Below are 16,208 nucleotides of genomic sequence, written 5' to 3' on the forward strand. Positions count from 1 at the left end.
GATGAGCCGAGGGGAGGGGGGCGGATAGCGGGACTGGCAGGAAAGCCTTACGTGCCATGCCCAGGGTAGGAAGCCATGGAGCAGAGGATGTTCTCAGTCAGATGTAGAGGTGGGTGACAGGGCCAGGAGGCTAGAGGGGGCAGACTGGGAGCCATGATGCCTATGTGACTACAGGGTGGAAGAGGAGGGAGGGGCAGGCCCAGGGTGGAGTGTGGAGGGTATTTCCTCTTTATCTGTCTTTGAGTTATTTCCAAGGAAGCCACCTCTGGCTTCCTGTACTGGGCGAGGTCCCTTCCCATTCAGGGTCGCAACTACCCCAGGCACCCCCAGCGTCTTCCACGAGTCCCCATCCCTGGGTTCCAGCCCCTGCAGTGTCCCTCTGGACCGTGTGACTCAGGACTGGCACAAGGCCAAACTCTGGGTGTCGAGGGGTTTATTCCCCTTTGTGGGCATCTGCCCTCTCTGGCCTTGCAGTCTTTCCATCAGCCCAGCCGGGGCCACAGCTGGCACCAGACACCCCAGTATCTTAAAGCCAACAGCCAGAACAAGATGGGACAGACCACCATGAGCTAGCAGGTCTGAGAGAGGACTACAAGTGGAGAAAATGGGCTGGCAAAAGTCAGAAAGCTGGACGGCCTACAACTGAGGAATAGCCCTGAGGAACTTCCATTTGCTTGGGGGAGCAGAAAAATCGACAAAAGATGGCGGCGCTAGGCAAGGCAGTGACACCGGTTGAGGCAAGACTACTCCAGGGAGCCATGCAGAGCCAGTCTCTGATGTCCCTGGGATCCCTGGGGTTACCTCTTGCCACTTATACCTGGGAGAGGGCAGGGTGGGGATCAGGCCCCAACCAACCTGCATGACACCATGCCCAGGTGTGTTCTTGGCAAACCTCAGCACCCACTCTGGCCCCAAAATAGTAGTGGGGAAACTCCAGCTCAGTCTGTGAGTCAGCCCATCTAGTCCCCAGGATGGTGGGCAGGGGGCAGGCTGGGGTCCCAGAAGGCCTTGTGCCTACACCAGGCCCACCCCATCCCTAAACACCCACTGCCACCCCTACTGGCCTAGGGGGCCACTGGGGAGGCATGAGGCTGACCAGGTGCCACCAGAGTGGGATTCATCACCCAGCCACGTGGCCAGAGGCCATACAAAGGAAGGCATGGTCCACTGCATCTGGAGGTTAGAATAGAAGTTCGCTAGAGAGGGCAGAAGGCAGGCCTAGCCAAGTGCTATGTGGGAGGAGGGGCATGAACCCTTCAGACAGAAACAGCAGCAAACACCTGCTTGCAACAACAATCTGGCCATTTCTCGCAAGGGCCCCAGGTACCACTGTCATCTCTTGTGGACAGGAAACAGAGGCATAAAGAGGTCGAGTGGCTTGTCCAGATCCACACAGCTGACAAGAGGCAGAACGGGTTTTTCGTGGGGAGTGATGTGGACTCCAGGCCATGCTCATCAGGAGAGGTGGTGGGGAACCCTATAAGAACAGCCTTGGGGCCAAGGAGAGTCCAAGGCCAGGGACTTACCATGCAACCTCAAGAGGATCCCTGCCCCTCTGTGGGCACATCAGCAAAATGGGGAACCACAAGGGGTCACAAAGAGAGTGACACTGGTGTGGTAGACAGAGGTGGGTTCTGGGGGCATCAGGAAATGCTAGCTTCTCCTGCCACCCACCCTTCAAGCCACCCAAGCTCAACACTGCCTTCCCCTGGTGGGGGCAGGGCAGGCCTCCTTGAAGGGTGTGGCTGCGACATCCTTTGAGGGTGACAACCGCCCACACACTGACGCCTTCTATAGGGTTTTGTGGGTTCTTTGGAGACACCAGGCCCTCAGGAAACACCCACTTGGGCCCTGCACCTGTGTCCTGCTGGGGGCTTCTGGGTGGGGGCTCTCTTCCCTGTCCTCCTGAGCCCCTAGCTTCTGGATTCTAGGCCTCCAGTTAGGACCCCTAAACTCTGTAGACACCAGCTAGCTCTCCGGGTGGTTGCCTTGAGCCCCCACACTCAACAACCACCGTCACCTCCTCCTCTCCTAAGGAACTCACCGTGAGGGGGCCCAGGCCCCCCCTCTAGTCTGGGGGCAGCAACAGACTCTTACTTCTGGGGCTGTGGGCCTCCTAGAAGCTTGAGACATGCTGTGAGGACAAGGCTTTATTTAGGGACACAGACAGGGAAGGAGCCAGTGGGGGTGTGTTACTGACAAAGCTGTGGCTGCAGTTCTACTGTTTGGAGAAATGAGGAGATTCAGAACAGACACCCCAGAGCGGTTCCATGGTGGGGTAGGGAGCTAGTGTTTATCCACCTGCTCCCCTCAGACGTCACTTGAGAATGTTCTAGGGACTCAGCCCACTCTGCACACAAGCCACATATGTCTGTCGGCAGAAAAGTCCTGGGGCAGAAGAACAGGCGTTTGACTGGGTAGGCAGCACCCAGTGGAGTGGGAGCAGGGATCTGGGCAGGACACCCCAGCATCTGCCTCTGTACTTTACTCCCTCTGCTCTCAGCTTTGAGGACCAATCAATACCCTGAGACAACGGGAAAAGCCCTAACTCACATCCACCCCCCCTCCTCACTTCCCTAGGGCCAAGCTCGGTCTCAGGAAGCCCTTGCTGAAGGAGGGAAGGGATACAGCACAGAGCCTGGGGCTCTGACCCCATCCTCAGTTAGTTATGGTCCACCATGGGTCTCTGGCCACTCCTGGCCTCAGTTTCCCCATCTGAATAGTAAAGGAGCCAAAACTAGGCTAATGCACTGGGGCCAGGAAGCCAGTCAAAAACATGGCCCTTCAGGGTGGGCCAGGCCCAAAGAGGTCAGGGGCTACCTGGAGTCAACCAGCAAGATGCACAGGGCCAAAAGAGAAGCTCCCCACTCCCCTGCCCAGGTTCTGGCGGTGGGGTACAACTTGCAAGAGCCTAAGCATTTACCAGGCAACTTCTGTCACCCAGTTCTGTTTGATCAGCAGGAAAAGGGACTTGTGCCCATGAGTAAAAACCCTGCTGGCCTCAGTCTGTGCATCTGTGAAATGGGTCCAGGGAGTGGCCCTTTCTCACCAGATCTGGGCTGCTACTGTATTACTCTTCATGGGTCATCTGTTTTTGCATTTTTTGACTTCTCAAAACCTACCATCTAAAATGGAAACGCCCATCTGAAGTTGGCTGCTTTGAGGTTCATTGGGGTTTGATTTTTCTGTTTTCATAAGGGGACGGGTTTGCCTCCTGCAGTGAGAAAGGCTTGGGCTCAGGAGCCAGAATGCTGGGATTAAGCCCCAGGCCCCGCCTGCCATAACAGGTGAAGTATGTCACCTCTCTGCACCTTAGGCTCCCCTATCTGTCCAAGGGGTGCCATCATGTCTCCGGCATCTTGGGACTGCTATGAGGAGCAACGGTGCTGAATGCCAGGCCCAGGGTGGGGTGACCCAGCCTTCACGGTGTCTTCACTGTTCCCCACTCTCTGCAGGTGGTACTCAGGCAGGATTTCCCGGCAGCTGGCTGAAGAGATCCTGAAGAAGAGGAACCACCTGGGAGCCTTCCTGATCCGGGAGAGTGAGAGCTCCCCTGGAGAGTTCTCAGTCTCCGTGAAGTGAGTTTTGACCCATGAAGAGTAAAGAGGAACCTTGGAGGGAGGTAGGGGTGGGGGGAGGTGGAGGGAATGGCATCCCCATAGATGGAGCAGGTTGAGGAAACCCCTGAAGGCTTGTGGCCCTCTAGGGGTCTGGGTGTGACGTGCAGGCCAAGCGAGGCCAGAGCAGCAGTGGGTACCTGAGAAGCAGGCTTTGACTGACTGCAAGGCCTTGAAGGCCAGGCTGAGGGATATCACTGAATGACTAGTAAGGACCATTAAAGATTCATCATCATGGGAGGAAGAAGGATGTTAGCAGTTGACGTGGTAGGGGAGTCTGGGAGCAGGAGAGCACCAGGACACCCAGGGTTGGTTTCCAGGATGTGTTCTGGAATGTGTCCAGGGTCCCAGCATGTGGCAATACTATTGATACTGCTTGGATTCTGGTTCTGGTTCTGCTACTTCCTGGCTGTGTGACCCTGGGTGAGTCACTTATCTTCTCTGCGCCTGTTCCTCACACGTAAAATGGTTTACTGCATGGAAAGAAAGAGTCGATATATTTAAGAGCATTTAGAATATACTTGGCACTGAAGCAAGCGGCAGCGATGGGCACGTCAGGCTTTGTGAACAGGGCAGCATCTCCGGGCAGCATAGAACCCAGTCTCAAAGGTCATAACTGAGGCAAATGATTCCTCAGTCCAGGCAGGAAGGCAAGGGCAGGAATAGGGGTGGGGAATGAAGGATCTAGCCCCTGTCTGGTCTCTGCCCTTCCTATTCCCAGTGCTCAGAACAGTAAGTTCTAGATGCGTAAATTCAAGGGATCTTGATTGAGCTACGTGCCAGGATATTCTAGGGATTGGGAAATTGTAGTGAAAAACGCAAAGTTGCCTTGTGGGTTATGTCTTAGTGGGGGAGCTAGTGAACAAGGAAACAAATATAGCAGGAGCCAACGTAGTCAAGGAAGACTTCTTGGAGGATGCATCTGAGCAAAGATCTGACCCACTGGTGGAGGCTGCCTGGGTCCCTGGAAATGAGGACCTGAGAGCCTGAGAGGGGGACTTCTGGGTGGAGAGAGCGGTGTTGTGCTTGAGGGACATGGAAGCCCACAGGGGAGTGGGGAGGTATGACCGGAACAGAGCCGTGGGAGTTCTAGTCACAGTCTAGACAGATCCTGACAAGGTGGGGTTTCCTCTCAGAGCAACAGGGAGCCCTGGAGGGTCTTGAGTAGGGAGAGATGTGACTGGATTCTTTTTTAGCCGATACCTCTGGCGGTTGTGAGGGAGAAGGAGGGTGGAGGGATAAGTGTGGCACCCGGGAGGCCTACAAGGAACCAGGCAAGAGGTGACTGCACCTAGGACTTTGGTGGAGGCTGAAGGGACAGGGTGGCTGGGTCCTGGAGGTGGCGTGGGCCTGGTCTGTGAAGTGGGGGCAGTTTGCAATACCAACTCTCAGGGCTGCTGCAGGCATGGAGCCTGCACAGAGGAGGTGCTTGCTGTGCCAGCTTTTACTGTCACTAAGGGCTAATGTTGGGTGGCAGAGTTGCCAGCTGGAAGAAAGGGGTAGCAGTGGACACTGGGGCAGAGTATGCTGAGTGGCTCTGCCAAGGTGCTCATCTTGCTAGTGCCAGGCTGACTCACAGTCAGTGGCTTGATGATTTTCCAAAGGATGAAGAGACACGGGACCTTTCTGATGGTTAACACTGGGACTGGGTGCAAGGAAGCATGTTTGATAGGGTGCTGGGATCAGGAGAGTGCCACAGACGCAGAGAAAGAGTCGTGAGGTCTTCATGCAGCCATACTTGAGGGTTCCTGTTTGCAGAAAAGTGTCCTTAGTGGATGCCTTCCTGGCTGAGTCAGGCTCAAGGGGACCTTGTGCAGTGTTCACAGGTCTATTGCGGTAAAGAGCTCATCATGGTGTGTAATGGGCCCATCCACTGCGCCCTGAGAAGGGGTGATCTCCCCGTCTGGACCTAGAGGCACCCATGTGGGACTGACCACCAAGAAGAGGAAGGCTCTGGGGGCAGGAGTGAAAGGATCCAACATCCTGAGTGGTCACAGCCACACCCAGCCCTCACCTGATCCCCCAAGTATGTAGCCAGCCGTTGGCTTTTTCACTTCCCTTTTCCCTTGAGAACAGATTGGTACTCTCAGGGGCAGGAATCCTCTTGTCCTCTCTGAGCCTTTATTTTTAAGCCTATCTTAAAAATAGGAGCACCATCAATGTGTGTGTGTTGGCGGTGCGGGATGCAGGGTGGAGGTCCTGCGGGCTCTGGCCCCCCCTTCCTGGGATGGTTTTGGGCATCTGGAGCCCCCCCATCTTGGCACACCCTACCATGCCTCCCTAGTCCAGTCCCCACTTCCCACCGTGTGTCCCTACAAAAGCAGGATGTGGCAGTTTTCCAAGTGCTGGCAGTCCCGGGCCTGCTTATCCCCTGGGAATGGCGCTACCCAGGCAGACTTGTCTGGCTTTCAGCGACCCCAGCACTAGCCCAAAGCCCAAGACCACCCAGAAAATCAGGGAACTATGGAAGTCACTGGGTGGGTTCTGGAGCCTGAGCTTTGGAGGCGTTTGGCCTTCACCAATCATTATCTCCTCTCCAGCTCCACTAACAGATCCCTGGGCCTTGATGCACTGCCCTCTGCTGGCATCTCTCTGTAAATGCAGTCCTCTGGCACAGCACAGGTTCAAACCCAAACAATTCAACCTACTGCGAGTTTGAATTGCACAGGGTAGGGCAGGGAGAGGAGTCAAACCCAAGGAGTGTGGTGGGGAAGTAAACAGGGCCTGGTCCAAGGAGCTCCATGATGAGTGAAGAAGAAAAGTTCAGTGACAGCGAACATCCCACATGATGAAGGTACTGACATCTGAGCGGGGCCCTGAAATGTGAGTAGGAGTTTGGTGCACAAGGAGAGGGGTGGGTGTGCCAGGCTCAGGGAGCAGCGCATGCAGTGAGGGTGGGTTCAGACAGCAACAGTTTCTGATCAGGAGAGGAAGTGGACAGGGCTAGTGAGCAGTTCCTGAGCAGAGGGGTCAACACCTGTGTCATCCTGAAAAGGGGTCTGCTGAAGTCAGAGAAATCTTGGCACAAGTCCCTGAGCTCCTCTTCCAAGGCATCCCAGCCAAGTCCTCCAAGGGTAGAATCCTCAGGAGCTTCCGGGGCTCCCCTGAGTATGAGTTACGTACAGCACCAGCAGGTGGCGTCATGGACCTTTTGTTTTACTCCAGCTGGGCCAGGGCTCCTGGATCCTGCTCCACTCTCCAGGGTCCATCATCTTTTGGTTGTGTCCTTTAGTGGCCCTTGGAGGCAGCGGTCAGAGTGAGAAACTGAAACTCATAGAGTATATGTGGCTGGGAGTGTGGACTTTCAAGCAGGAAGCTCAGCTCTGATAACTACTATATAACTTCTATATAACTAATAACCCTGGGTATGTTACCCTCTGAGCCTGTTTCCCATCTAAAGTGAACATCTATGTAAAGTGCCTTGCAAGTAGTAAGTGCTCAATAAATGACATTTGGAGTAATTATCATTATATTAACCCTCAAAGGGCCACACCATGCTATGGGGGAAGGGACCAGGGGCTAGGGACCCTACTCCTGGCCCTGTGAATCCAGGGCATATGGAAAAGGGGCAATGGCAGGGGGCAGTGGGGAATTCATTTCTCACCCTGGCTCTGCTATGGACCTGCCAGGCAACCTCAGGATCCCAGCAATCTCCCTTGGCATCTCTGACGTGGCCACAGTAACTCTGGGTGTTGGAAGTCCAGTGACCGACAGCCATCCTGTGGATGGCTGCACAGATTCACATGATTCCACCCTCACTGCCTTGACTCTTGAGGACTCTGACCCCACAACGCGTGGCATCTCCCACACGCTCATGCCAAGCCCCATAAAGCTGTCAGAGGTGGGGTTTATGGGCCTCAAAGAACGCTGGTGGCCACGGCTGGCTGCCCTTTATGAGTTTACAAAGGGCTGTCCCACTGTCCCTCCAGGAGCACGTCTGAGCTGGTGGCCAGTGGGCTGGGAGCCAGGGCTAGGCTGCGATGCTGGGGCCGGGGACCACTCCGATCCTGGCTATTGTAGAAGTCGTCAATGACCACTTGTTCTCCAGTCTGGTGTTTTGCTTCCGTTCAGGCCAGAGGTAACTGGAGGCAATGCACCCGTGTTTGCTCTGTGCCTCCAGGCACTGAAAGCCTACTGTGTGCCAGGCTCTGTCCCAGGTGCTTAGGGTTCAGCCACAAGCAAAATAGGACAAAGCTCCCTGTCCTTTAGATGTCAACCTTCTACTGGGTTACAAATGAAGCAGGGAGGTGGGAATGCCAGTTCGGGTTGAGAGATACTTGATGCATGCAAAGACAGGGAGGAAGTGAACCCTGGAAGTCCAATTAGCAGGTAAGGAAACCAAAACTCAGAGAGGTGCAATAACTGTCCAAGGTCACACAGCAAGGAAACAGAACTGGTGCCCTGGCAGACCCAGACCGCCCTTCCACCTGCCTTCCCTGTACCCCAGGCCATTCAGGAGTCTATCCCCACAAGCCCCTTCCATAGTCAGGTTGAGTCCTGCCTGCTCCCACACAAGTATTCCACTCCCCACTCTCCTTTTCACAGACCGGGCAAGGTCCACGCCTAATGAAGATCACCCCCAGGCAGTCAGCACCCAGGCTCCTACCAGGGGCTCCCATAGACCCTGGCAGGGGCAGTCTGGTTTCACCCAGCCTTGTTTATCCTCCCTGGGCTGCCACTGTCACCTCTGCTGCTGCTGCCACCAGGCCAGAAAAACCAGCTGCACAGGACTGCCTGGTGCTCACAGATCCTTGGGGCTTTTCTGACAGCCCAGGGCTGGCTCATCCTGGTCCCCATTGGGCCCCCCATGGACTGCTCAGAGGGAAAAACCTATGCACAGTCACTCCCACAGTGACACATGCACCCAGACACCATGGAGGCAGACCTCTGACACATGCAGACCAGGACATAGACACACAGGCACACACAAGACACACACCTGCACAGAGAGACAGGCGCACAGATACATGCATGCACAGATGCATTCACGGATAGGTACACACATGCACACACATGTATGTGTGCCCCGGCACTGCCCACTGCCATCGACCAGCTCCACATGCCCCCTCTTCTGGCAATATGCACCCTCAGACCCCGTCTTAGCCACCTTCCCTCCAGCCCAGGGGGCTCACTTAGCAGATTATCTACTCACAAGCCTTTTCTCCAAGTTTGGGGGTTATCCAGACCCAGGCCTGGTTTCCCCTGCATGCCCTTTAGTTCTCCTGACCTGGGAGTGGGGGGGGGTCCAGATTCGAGAGTCCCCAGAGGGCAACCCATGGTCTAAGAGGTTCTCAGATGTCTCAAGGCTGCACCCAGGCTTTAAAGGGTGGCTCAGGCCAAGACCAGGCAGAGGAAAGGGAAAAGGCATTCCTGGGGAGAGCCATGGGCTTGGGGAGGCCAGGGCTCAAAAGGCAGCCAGCCATAGCTAGTAGCGCCCCGCTGACTGGCCAAGAGAGAGATCGACTACCCAGGAGTCGAGCCCATGGGGTCTTCAGATGGAGAAGGCCTGCCTGGCGTCAGACAGGTGTGGTCCCTTCGACATCAGGCCAGCAGCCGGCTCAGCAGGAAGAGCCACGCCCAGGTCACATGCAGCAACACAGGCAGCTGGGCAGCCTGTGGCCTGGGCAGGCCCCTCCTAGCTGGACCCTGCTATCCACACCAAAACAGGAAGTTTGGATGAGGAGGGAGAAGGGACGAGACCTACTAGGCACTGAGCATGTACTGTGTGCCATGCAAAAGTCAGAACATACCAGCTTCCCGGATTTGAGAATTCTCAAGTTGGAAGGTCCTGGAATTCCTAGGCCCCTTGGTGCTTTACCACATCTTCTCCCCTGTCTCTACTCTCTGCCCCTCGTATATGACCAGGGAATGCTTTTATTCTGGATGCAAGCGACTGTGGATAACTTTCAAACACCAAAATGTTCAAAGTTGTGGTCATTTGGGGCTGAGGTCTTTTTCAAACCTACTGCATCTTGCCTGCCCCTTATCCAGAGGACAGGGGCCTCGGGACACCAGGTTTCTCCTCAGGCCGACACCTAGTCAGGGCTTTCTGCCCCTGCATCAGGTGACCCAGACAAGCAGCTGCTGGGGTCCCCTGTTTCTTGGTCTCTGGCCTCCCCAGCCATTGGTCACCTCCCTCTGTGGCTCATGAGACTTGTCCCCAGGCAAAGCTCCAGGGGCTGCAGGGACATGGCCACTGCAGACCATCAAGCTGAGGACATTGCAGCAGGTCAGGCTGGACGGGAGGTGCAGCCTGCCTGCCCACCCTCCTCTCCAGCCCAGAAACACAGACACACATGTCCCCCAGGCGGCAGCACAAGCGGCTTAGTCACCTGGGAACAATGCTTGCTGACATCACACGAGCGGCTTTGTATTGGGTTCAGGGAGCATTGCTCCATCTGGTCACAGAGCCTCGGGCATTTTGAGGCCTCAGTTCTCATGGGGGAAACTGGCTCCTTTTTGAGCTAAGTGCCCTGAGAGCTAGATGTGTCTCAGGAGGGTGCAGGGCCTATTTCTGGCCAGGACATCTGGAGGACTGGACTACCAGCTCAGAGGTGCCAAGGAGAGGGTTTCCAGAACACAGCATCAGATGAGTACGTAAGGCTGGGGACCTGGTGCGCTATTCCCTGAGTCCTGCCTCTCCCATCCAGAGGCCCTTGGGGCCCAATCCTGACTCCCTGCCTCTTCAGTGTCTGGTACACAAGCCATTATGTGCTTCAGGTTATGAGAAGGCTGTACAGGGGCTAAGGGACCTAAGGGGACCCCTGACTCTGACATAGGGCGTCTGACAGCTCTTAGAGGGTGGGTCATTTTACCTTGGCCTTGAAGCATGAGTAAGAGTTTGACTCAAGAAAAATATGAACTAAATAGTATACGCAAAGAACTGAAGGTGTGTTTGAAAATGAGAGACAGGTTCTGTGTGGTTTGGACCCTTTGATTCAGGGAGGGTGGGGGATCCCACTTTGCCCCTACACCAAGCACACACACACACACACACGCACACACACGTGCGCACAGTCACTCACTCACTCAGACCAGAGGATGGTTACCGTGAGCAAATCTTTATCTTCAGTCTTTTCTCTTAAACCTTTAATAAAGCAGCACAGCAGCCCCAGGGCTGACAGGTGGAGGAAGTGAACTACAGACAGGGATGGAGCAGAGAGAGCAGGAGACCCGAGCAGCCAGGGATGACAGACACCCAGTCCTCAGAAGAACCTGGACTGCAGGCCCCAGACAAACCCTGGCTTACAAACACATTTCGTCCAAAAATTGTTGAGCTTGATTTAAATTTGGAACCCTGGTGGTGCTTTTTTTTACTTTCTCTCTTTTTTTTTTTTTTTTAAATGCCAGGTCTCTGGAACAGTGTTTGGTTCATTTAGCCCCAAAGTAAGAACACAGCCCATGACTCAGGAGGCCAAGGGCACATCTCCCTCCCAATGGCCACCCTAATGCCTTCAACACACATGCCTGCCAGGCCCACCAGCCCCAACAAGCAGTTCTCAGCTCCACCAGCCTCCTGGACAGGACAATCCACCACAGGCTGGTTCCTAAACTGGTTTCTTTCTGATTGGGAGCTGAGCTGTTCTGTGTTCTCCTCAGGGCTGCCAGCCTGGTCTGGCGAGCCCAGGCCTTGCTCTCCCCAGTCCTAGAAAGGCCGGCTAAGGTGTACGCCAGGTGATTGACCGTAAGCATGGGACAGGGGACTGCAATCTGGCCAGGCAGAGGACAAGAGAGGAAGGCTCTCCCAGGGACACAGCTTGGGTAGCGACATGTCAGAGTAGGACCGGGCTTGGGACGACAGATCTGGGACATCATCTGTATCACAATTGGAATAATTATTATTTGTAATTGTTTAAAATGGGCACTCAACTGGGGAGCATGATAGAGTGGCATTTGACATTCATGAGCTCAGATAGGCCCCAGCCCTTTCTTGCTGTCACTTGGGTCTCGGTTTCCCCACAATACAAAGAGCTGACTTGCAACTCTCACGTCATGAGACAGGCCCAGCCACCCCTGCAGCAGGGAGGAGAACCATGCTGCTTATTGTCCCTACCCATGTGGCACCACCTGCATGGCCTGTCCTGGGGTGGGACACACCACAGGTGGGAGGGCCCCAGACAGATGCCTCTGCCCAGAACCAGCCAGAAAAGGCTCTGCCCTGCTGGCCAGTTTGGAAGAGGCAGGCTGTCTCCTCAGTTGGGCTAGAGGCTCTTGGGAGGATTTGGGGATAGTGCGTTGGAAGTCTAGGCGCAAGCTAAGAAATGAGAAAGAAGAGCTCAGATTGCATCAGAGAGCAGAGAAAAAAACAACATTGAACATGGAGTAAGTCAGATTTTGAGTCTGACGTGTTAAGATTTTGTTCTGAGGCCAATGGGGAGCCAGAGAAGTTTCTTGAGGGGAAGGGAGAGGAGGACACAAAGCCTCCAACAAGCCTGGGTTCCTCTCACCCTGGCAGCTTTTATGTGGTGTCAGGATGATCTTAGGACCCACTCCCCAAGGGACTGTGAAGGCTCAGAGCGGTGAAGGGAGGGAGGAGAATGTCAAGGCTGAGAGGGATATTGAAGAGATGTGACAGGAGATGCTGTCTGATCACCAGTCTCCCAGAGGAGCTATTTAAATGCTGCCAACAAACCATAACCAGCATATTCTGAGCACTTATCCAGAAGGGAGTTGCTATCTTTATGAGGAAATGTGTGGTTCAGAGACTTTAAATGATTTGTCTAAGATCACACAGCAGGAAAATGGCCTGGTCCAGGACTTTACACCCTTAAGTCCATACTCTACTGCCAGGGGAGATGCACTGGGTCTTACATGGAGCTGGTCAGTGAGGTCTGGAACCTCCCTGTGCAACCTGCACCTTCTCCTACTCCAGGTCTCACTAGAGCGAGAAGGGCCTGGTTACAGGTAGTGGTGAGAAGGGAGGGCCTGGGCTACTCCTGGCTGGGATGGGGCCCAGTCAGATGGGCTTGTCTGAAGTGACCATGGGTTTTCTTCCCTAGCTACGGGGACCAGGTCCAGCACTTCAAGGTGCTGCGTGAGGCCTCAGGGAAGTACTACCTATGGGAAAAGAAGTTCAACTCCCTCAACGAGCTGGTTGACTTCTACCGCACCACGACCATCGCCAAGAAGCGGGAGATCTACCTGTGTGACGAGGCGCCCCTGCTCAAGGTAGGCGGGCAGGAGGCAGAGGCTGGCGGTCCGGCTCTTGGTGGGAGCAATGCCACCGGGAATGGACTGGCCTCCCTTCCTTCCCTGGCAGTCCCAAGTCACAGGAGAAGGGGTCCAGACCAGGCTCTATAGTTCTGTTTGTGTGGTGCTGCCAGGAGACTAGCAGGGGTGGGAAGGAAAAGAAAGAAAGAAACCAAAAGCATCCAGGTCTGCCTGTTCTTAGCTCCCAGAGCCATGCAGAGCACACAGGCCTTCTGAGAGCCGCCAAGCCAAGCCCTGTATGCTGTGAGCCTCAGCACCCCCATTGTACATGGGGGACACTGAGGATCAGGGAGTGAAATGACTCATTTGAGGCCACCTGCCAGGAGGCCCTGTTCTGGTCTCTGCTCCCGAGGAGCTGGCCTTGGGTGGGGTGTGGGGCAAAATGAGCATTCATGGGTGAGGTTGGCCAGGCACAGGGTGTGAGGGAGGGTCTGTGTCCTCACCCCCTGGTCCTCACAATAACAGCAATTTGCCAGTCAGCCCTTTCATCAAGGGCCCCGAGCACCAGCTCTCACTCTCATTAGGGTGACGATATCCGTCAATGGGGTTATTAAAAGAGCCCCAATGTGTTGTTTTCCTTGGGAGAGGACTATTGGCAAGACCTGGGGCTACAGGTCAGGACCCTGGGACAGCCCAGATGAACTTGGACGCTGCAGAGGGTAAGGGGAACATGGCCATGGTTAAGGTCTGGGGAAGGGGCTGAGAAACTCAGTCCTGTCCTGCTCCTAGACCCTGTGGCCTTGTCATATGTGGCCTTAAAAGCTGCTGATTCCTAGCTGGGCTTTGGGATGTGATATATCATCAGAGTCACACAGTGCTTCCAGACACCCGACCAGTACACCCCTGTCCAGCCAGGAAGCTGAGCCTCCTCAGCCTGTCTCTGGGGGCAGAGGTCAGCTGTCAGCTCTAAAGAACTCTTCTCCCCAGCTGGGCCTGGAACTCCCAGACTTCTGTTCCCTCCCCCTTGCTGCCTGGGCCAATTCTGACCTTAGATGGAGCTGGGGGGTTTTGCAGGGAGGGCGACTTGATTCTCCCCTATGCCCACTTCTTTGCCCTGACCTATGCCCTGGGGTCATCTATGCTGTGGGGTGACTCCAGATCTGGCTCAGTCCCCTGGGACCCATGCCGCCTCCTCCTTCCTGGGCAGAGAACCGCTAATTACAGCTTGTCCGCTGATCCTATCACCGTGCCGGATAAGATTCCGCAGGCTCTGAGCAGAGATCCCGGTGGGGCAGGCAGGGCCAGGGTGCTGGGCATCATTGCCATGGCGCCAGGCTGACGTGCCCACAGAGAGCTCCCGTCCAGCTGTCCTTCGAGGGAGGAGAAACCAGGCCCCACAAAAGGGTAGGGATACACCCAAGGTCACCTTAGGGGCCTGGAACCCAGACCTTTGCTGGGAGCAGCTCCAAGCAACTTTCTCTCCTGCAAGCCTGGCAAAAAAAGTAAGCTCTGCTCTTGGTACACAACAGTGTCCTGCTGATGAGGCCTATTCCTGTGGTTCCAGGGCCTGGAGTCAAAAGGTATCACGGCTGCTGCAGACTCAGGTCCCCAGAGGAGCAGGGACCTAACCCAAGTCCCAACCAAGGAGCAGGTCTCAGGTGCCCTGACCCACCAGCCAGCCCTATGGCCCAAGCTGGGGCACAGGACACTGGCATCGCAGATGTGCGGCAGACATGGGGCGGGGCAGAAGAGGCCCACGGGTGGGGAGGCCACCCCTCCGGACTTGGAGGCAAGTGTTCTGGAAGACCCCTCCTGACCTGCAGCAAATCACTCTTGTTGGGGAGTTGTCAGGGAGAGCCTGATCTCAGGGCTCCTGAAGGGGCCCCACTAACCACCTCTTCCCCTTGCAGACACCCCAGGCCTACTTTGCCCAGGCCCAGTTTGACTTCTCCGCCCAAGATCCCAAGCAGCTCAGCTTCCGCCGAGGGGCCATCATCCAGGTTCTGGAAGACCAGAACCCCTACTGGTGGCGGGGCCAGTTGTGTGGACGTGTTGGCTTCTTCCCACGGAGCTATGTCCAGCCGGTACAGCTGTGACTGGAGTGGGGTCCAGGGGGAACAGAGCCAACAGACCACCCAGCCATGGGCGGGTTTCCAAGACACTGAGATTCAGAAAGAAGACATGGATACTCCTTTCCCGGGTCCCACAGTGCTCACAGGGGGCCGAGGACTGGAACATGGCTCCCACAGCCTGGGGCTTCCATTGCTTTACACTAACTGGGCCAGCGCCCCAGCACCCCAAATCCACCATGGTATCCAGTGCTCACCCAGCAGAAGGAAGTCCTAGGGCTCTCCTGCTGGCCTCTTCCCATTGGACATCAGCTGTATAACGTCATGGGTCAGGCCAGCAGGGGCCTGCCTATTCCCCCTGCCAGTGGGCCCTGCCTCTGGAAGTGTTGGGGCCTCCTAAGTTCCCCCCACTGGGAACTCAAGCCAGAACTGTTGGCTTGGCAGGTGGTTGACCTTGGGTTGACCATCCCTGGACCCGCCTGCTGTTTCCGCAAAAGGCCCTGGAGTTGTTCTAGCTATTGGGGAAGCAGCTTAGTCCTGAGGGACAGGAAAGGGGGCCGCACACTTCTTGACCTGGCCTCACTGGACTGACATCAGGGAGACACTGGCCTTCCTAAGCCCACTACTTTGGGCTTCACCTGTGTGTCCAACATCCTGGCACTACCACAGACACTTTGGGGAGGTTGGAGACCCTGGACCTGAAGAAGGGGTGCACAGTGATGAAAGACATGGAGGCAGTTACTCCTTTCTGTGGGCTCACATGGTGGACAAGCCATGCGCAGCAGGCCCTGGAGAGCCCTATTCTGGTTTGTTCAGGCCCAGGTTCTCCCCAGACCAGGACCCTAGGGAGCCTGGGGGAACTGTAGACCAGGTGTGAAATTCAGGAGGTCCAGCAGCACTCAGAGCAGGGAGGGCAGTGCAGGTGAGAACCCCACTTAAGGAAAGACAAGGTGTTCACTTGGATGTGCACCCAGCGGGGAGTACTAAATAGTGCCTGCCCAGAGCCAGGGCACCTGTGGAAGCAGGAGGAGTGAAGGGGACTCAGAAAGGTCTCTAAATGCCAGGCTGATGCTGGAATAGGTGGTAAGCAGGGAGGAGAGGAGAGAAGGCTCCCCGGAGCTGGAAGCAAGTGGGAGGAGGAAGGCGCCCCTGAGCAGCTGCAGGCCCCAGGGCTGGTCTGAGACCCTAGGAGACCTGTGCCATGGCGGGTGTGCTGCCCTGGGGCTGGTGTACTCAAAATAAAAACAGTAAAACCCATATAAGGATGTTCGTCAGAAATTGAATTTTCTTTTCAATAATGACTACTTTGGTATATTTTGGCTATTTTTGATACATCACTTTCTTTTTTCCCATAACCCCCCTAACTTTCAAG

General features: G+C 55.4%; 1 protein-coding gene across 1 annotated transcript in view; it reads left to right on the forward strand.

The window, feature by feature from the left end:
* Positions 1 to 14,901, forward strand: part of GRAP (GRB2 related adaptor protein) — a 30,208-nt gene extending 15,307 nt beyond the window's left edge. The window contains exons 4-6 of the mRNA XM_037493813.1: positions 3,456 to 3,578; positions 12,617 to 12,785; positions 14,678 to 14,901. Of these exons, the coding sequence (XP_037349710.1) occupies positions 3,456 to 3,578; positions 12,617 to 12,785; positions 14,678 to 14,863 (478 nt within the window). The 3' untranslated portion in view covers positions 14,864 to 14,901. The remainder of the gene's footprint in view (positions 1 to 3,455; positions 3,579 to 12,616; positions 12,786 to 14,677) is intronic.
* Positions 14,902 to 16,208: the final 1,307 nt, after the last annotated feature.

Source organism: Talpa occidentalis, unplaced genomic scaffold (assembly GCF_014898055.3).
Source record: "Talpa occidentalis isolate TD23 unplaced genomic scaffold, MPIMG_talOcc4v2.1 talOcc4.7, whole genome shotgun sequence".
Lineage (NCBI taxonomy): Eukaryota > Metazoa > Chordata > Mammalia > Eulipotyphla > Talpidae > Talpa > Talpa occidentalis.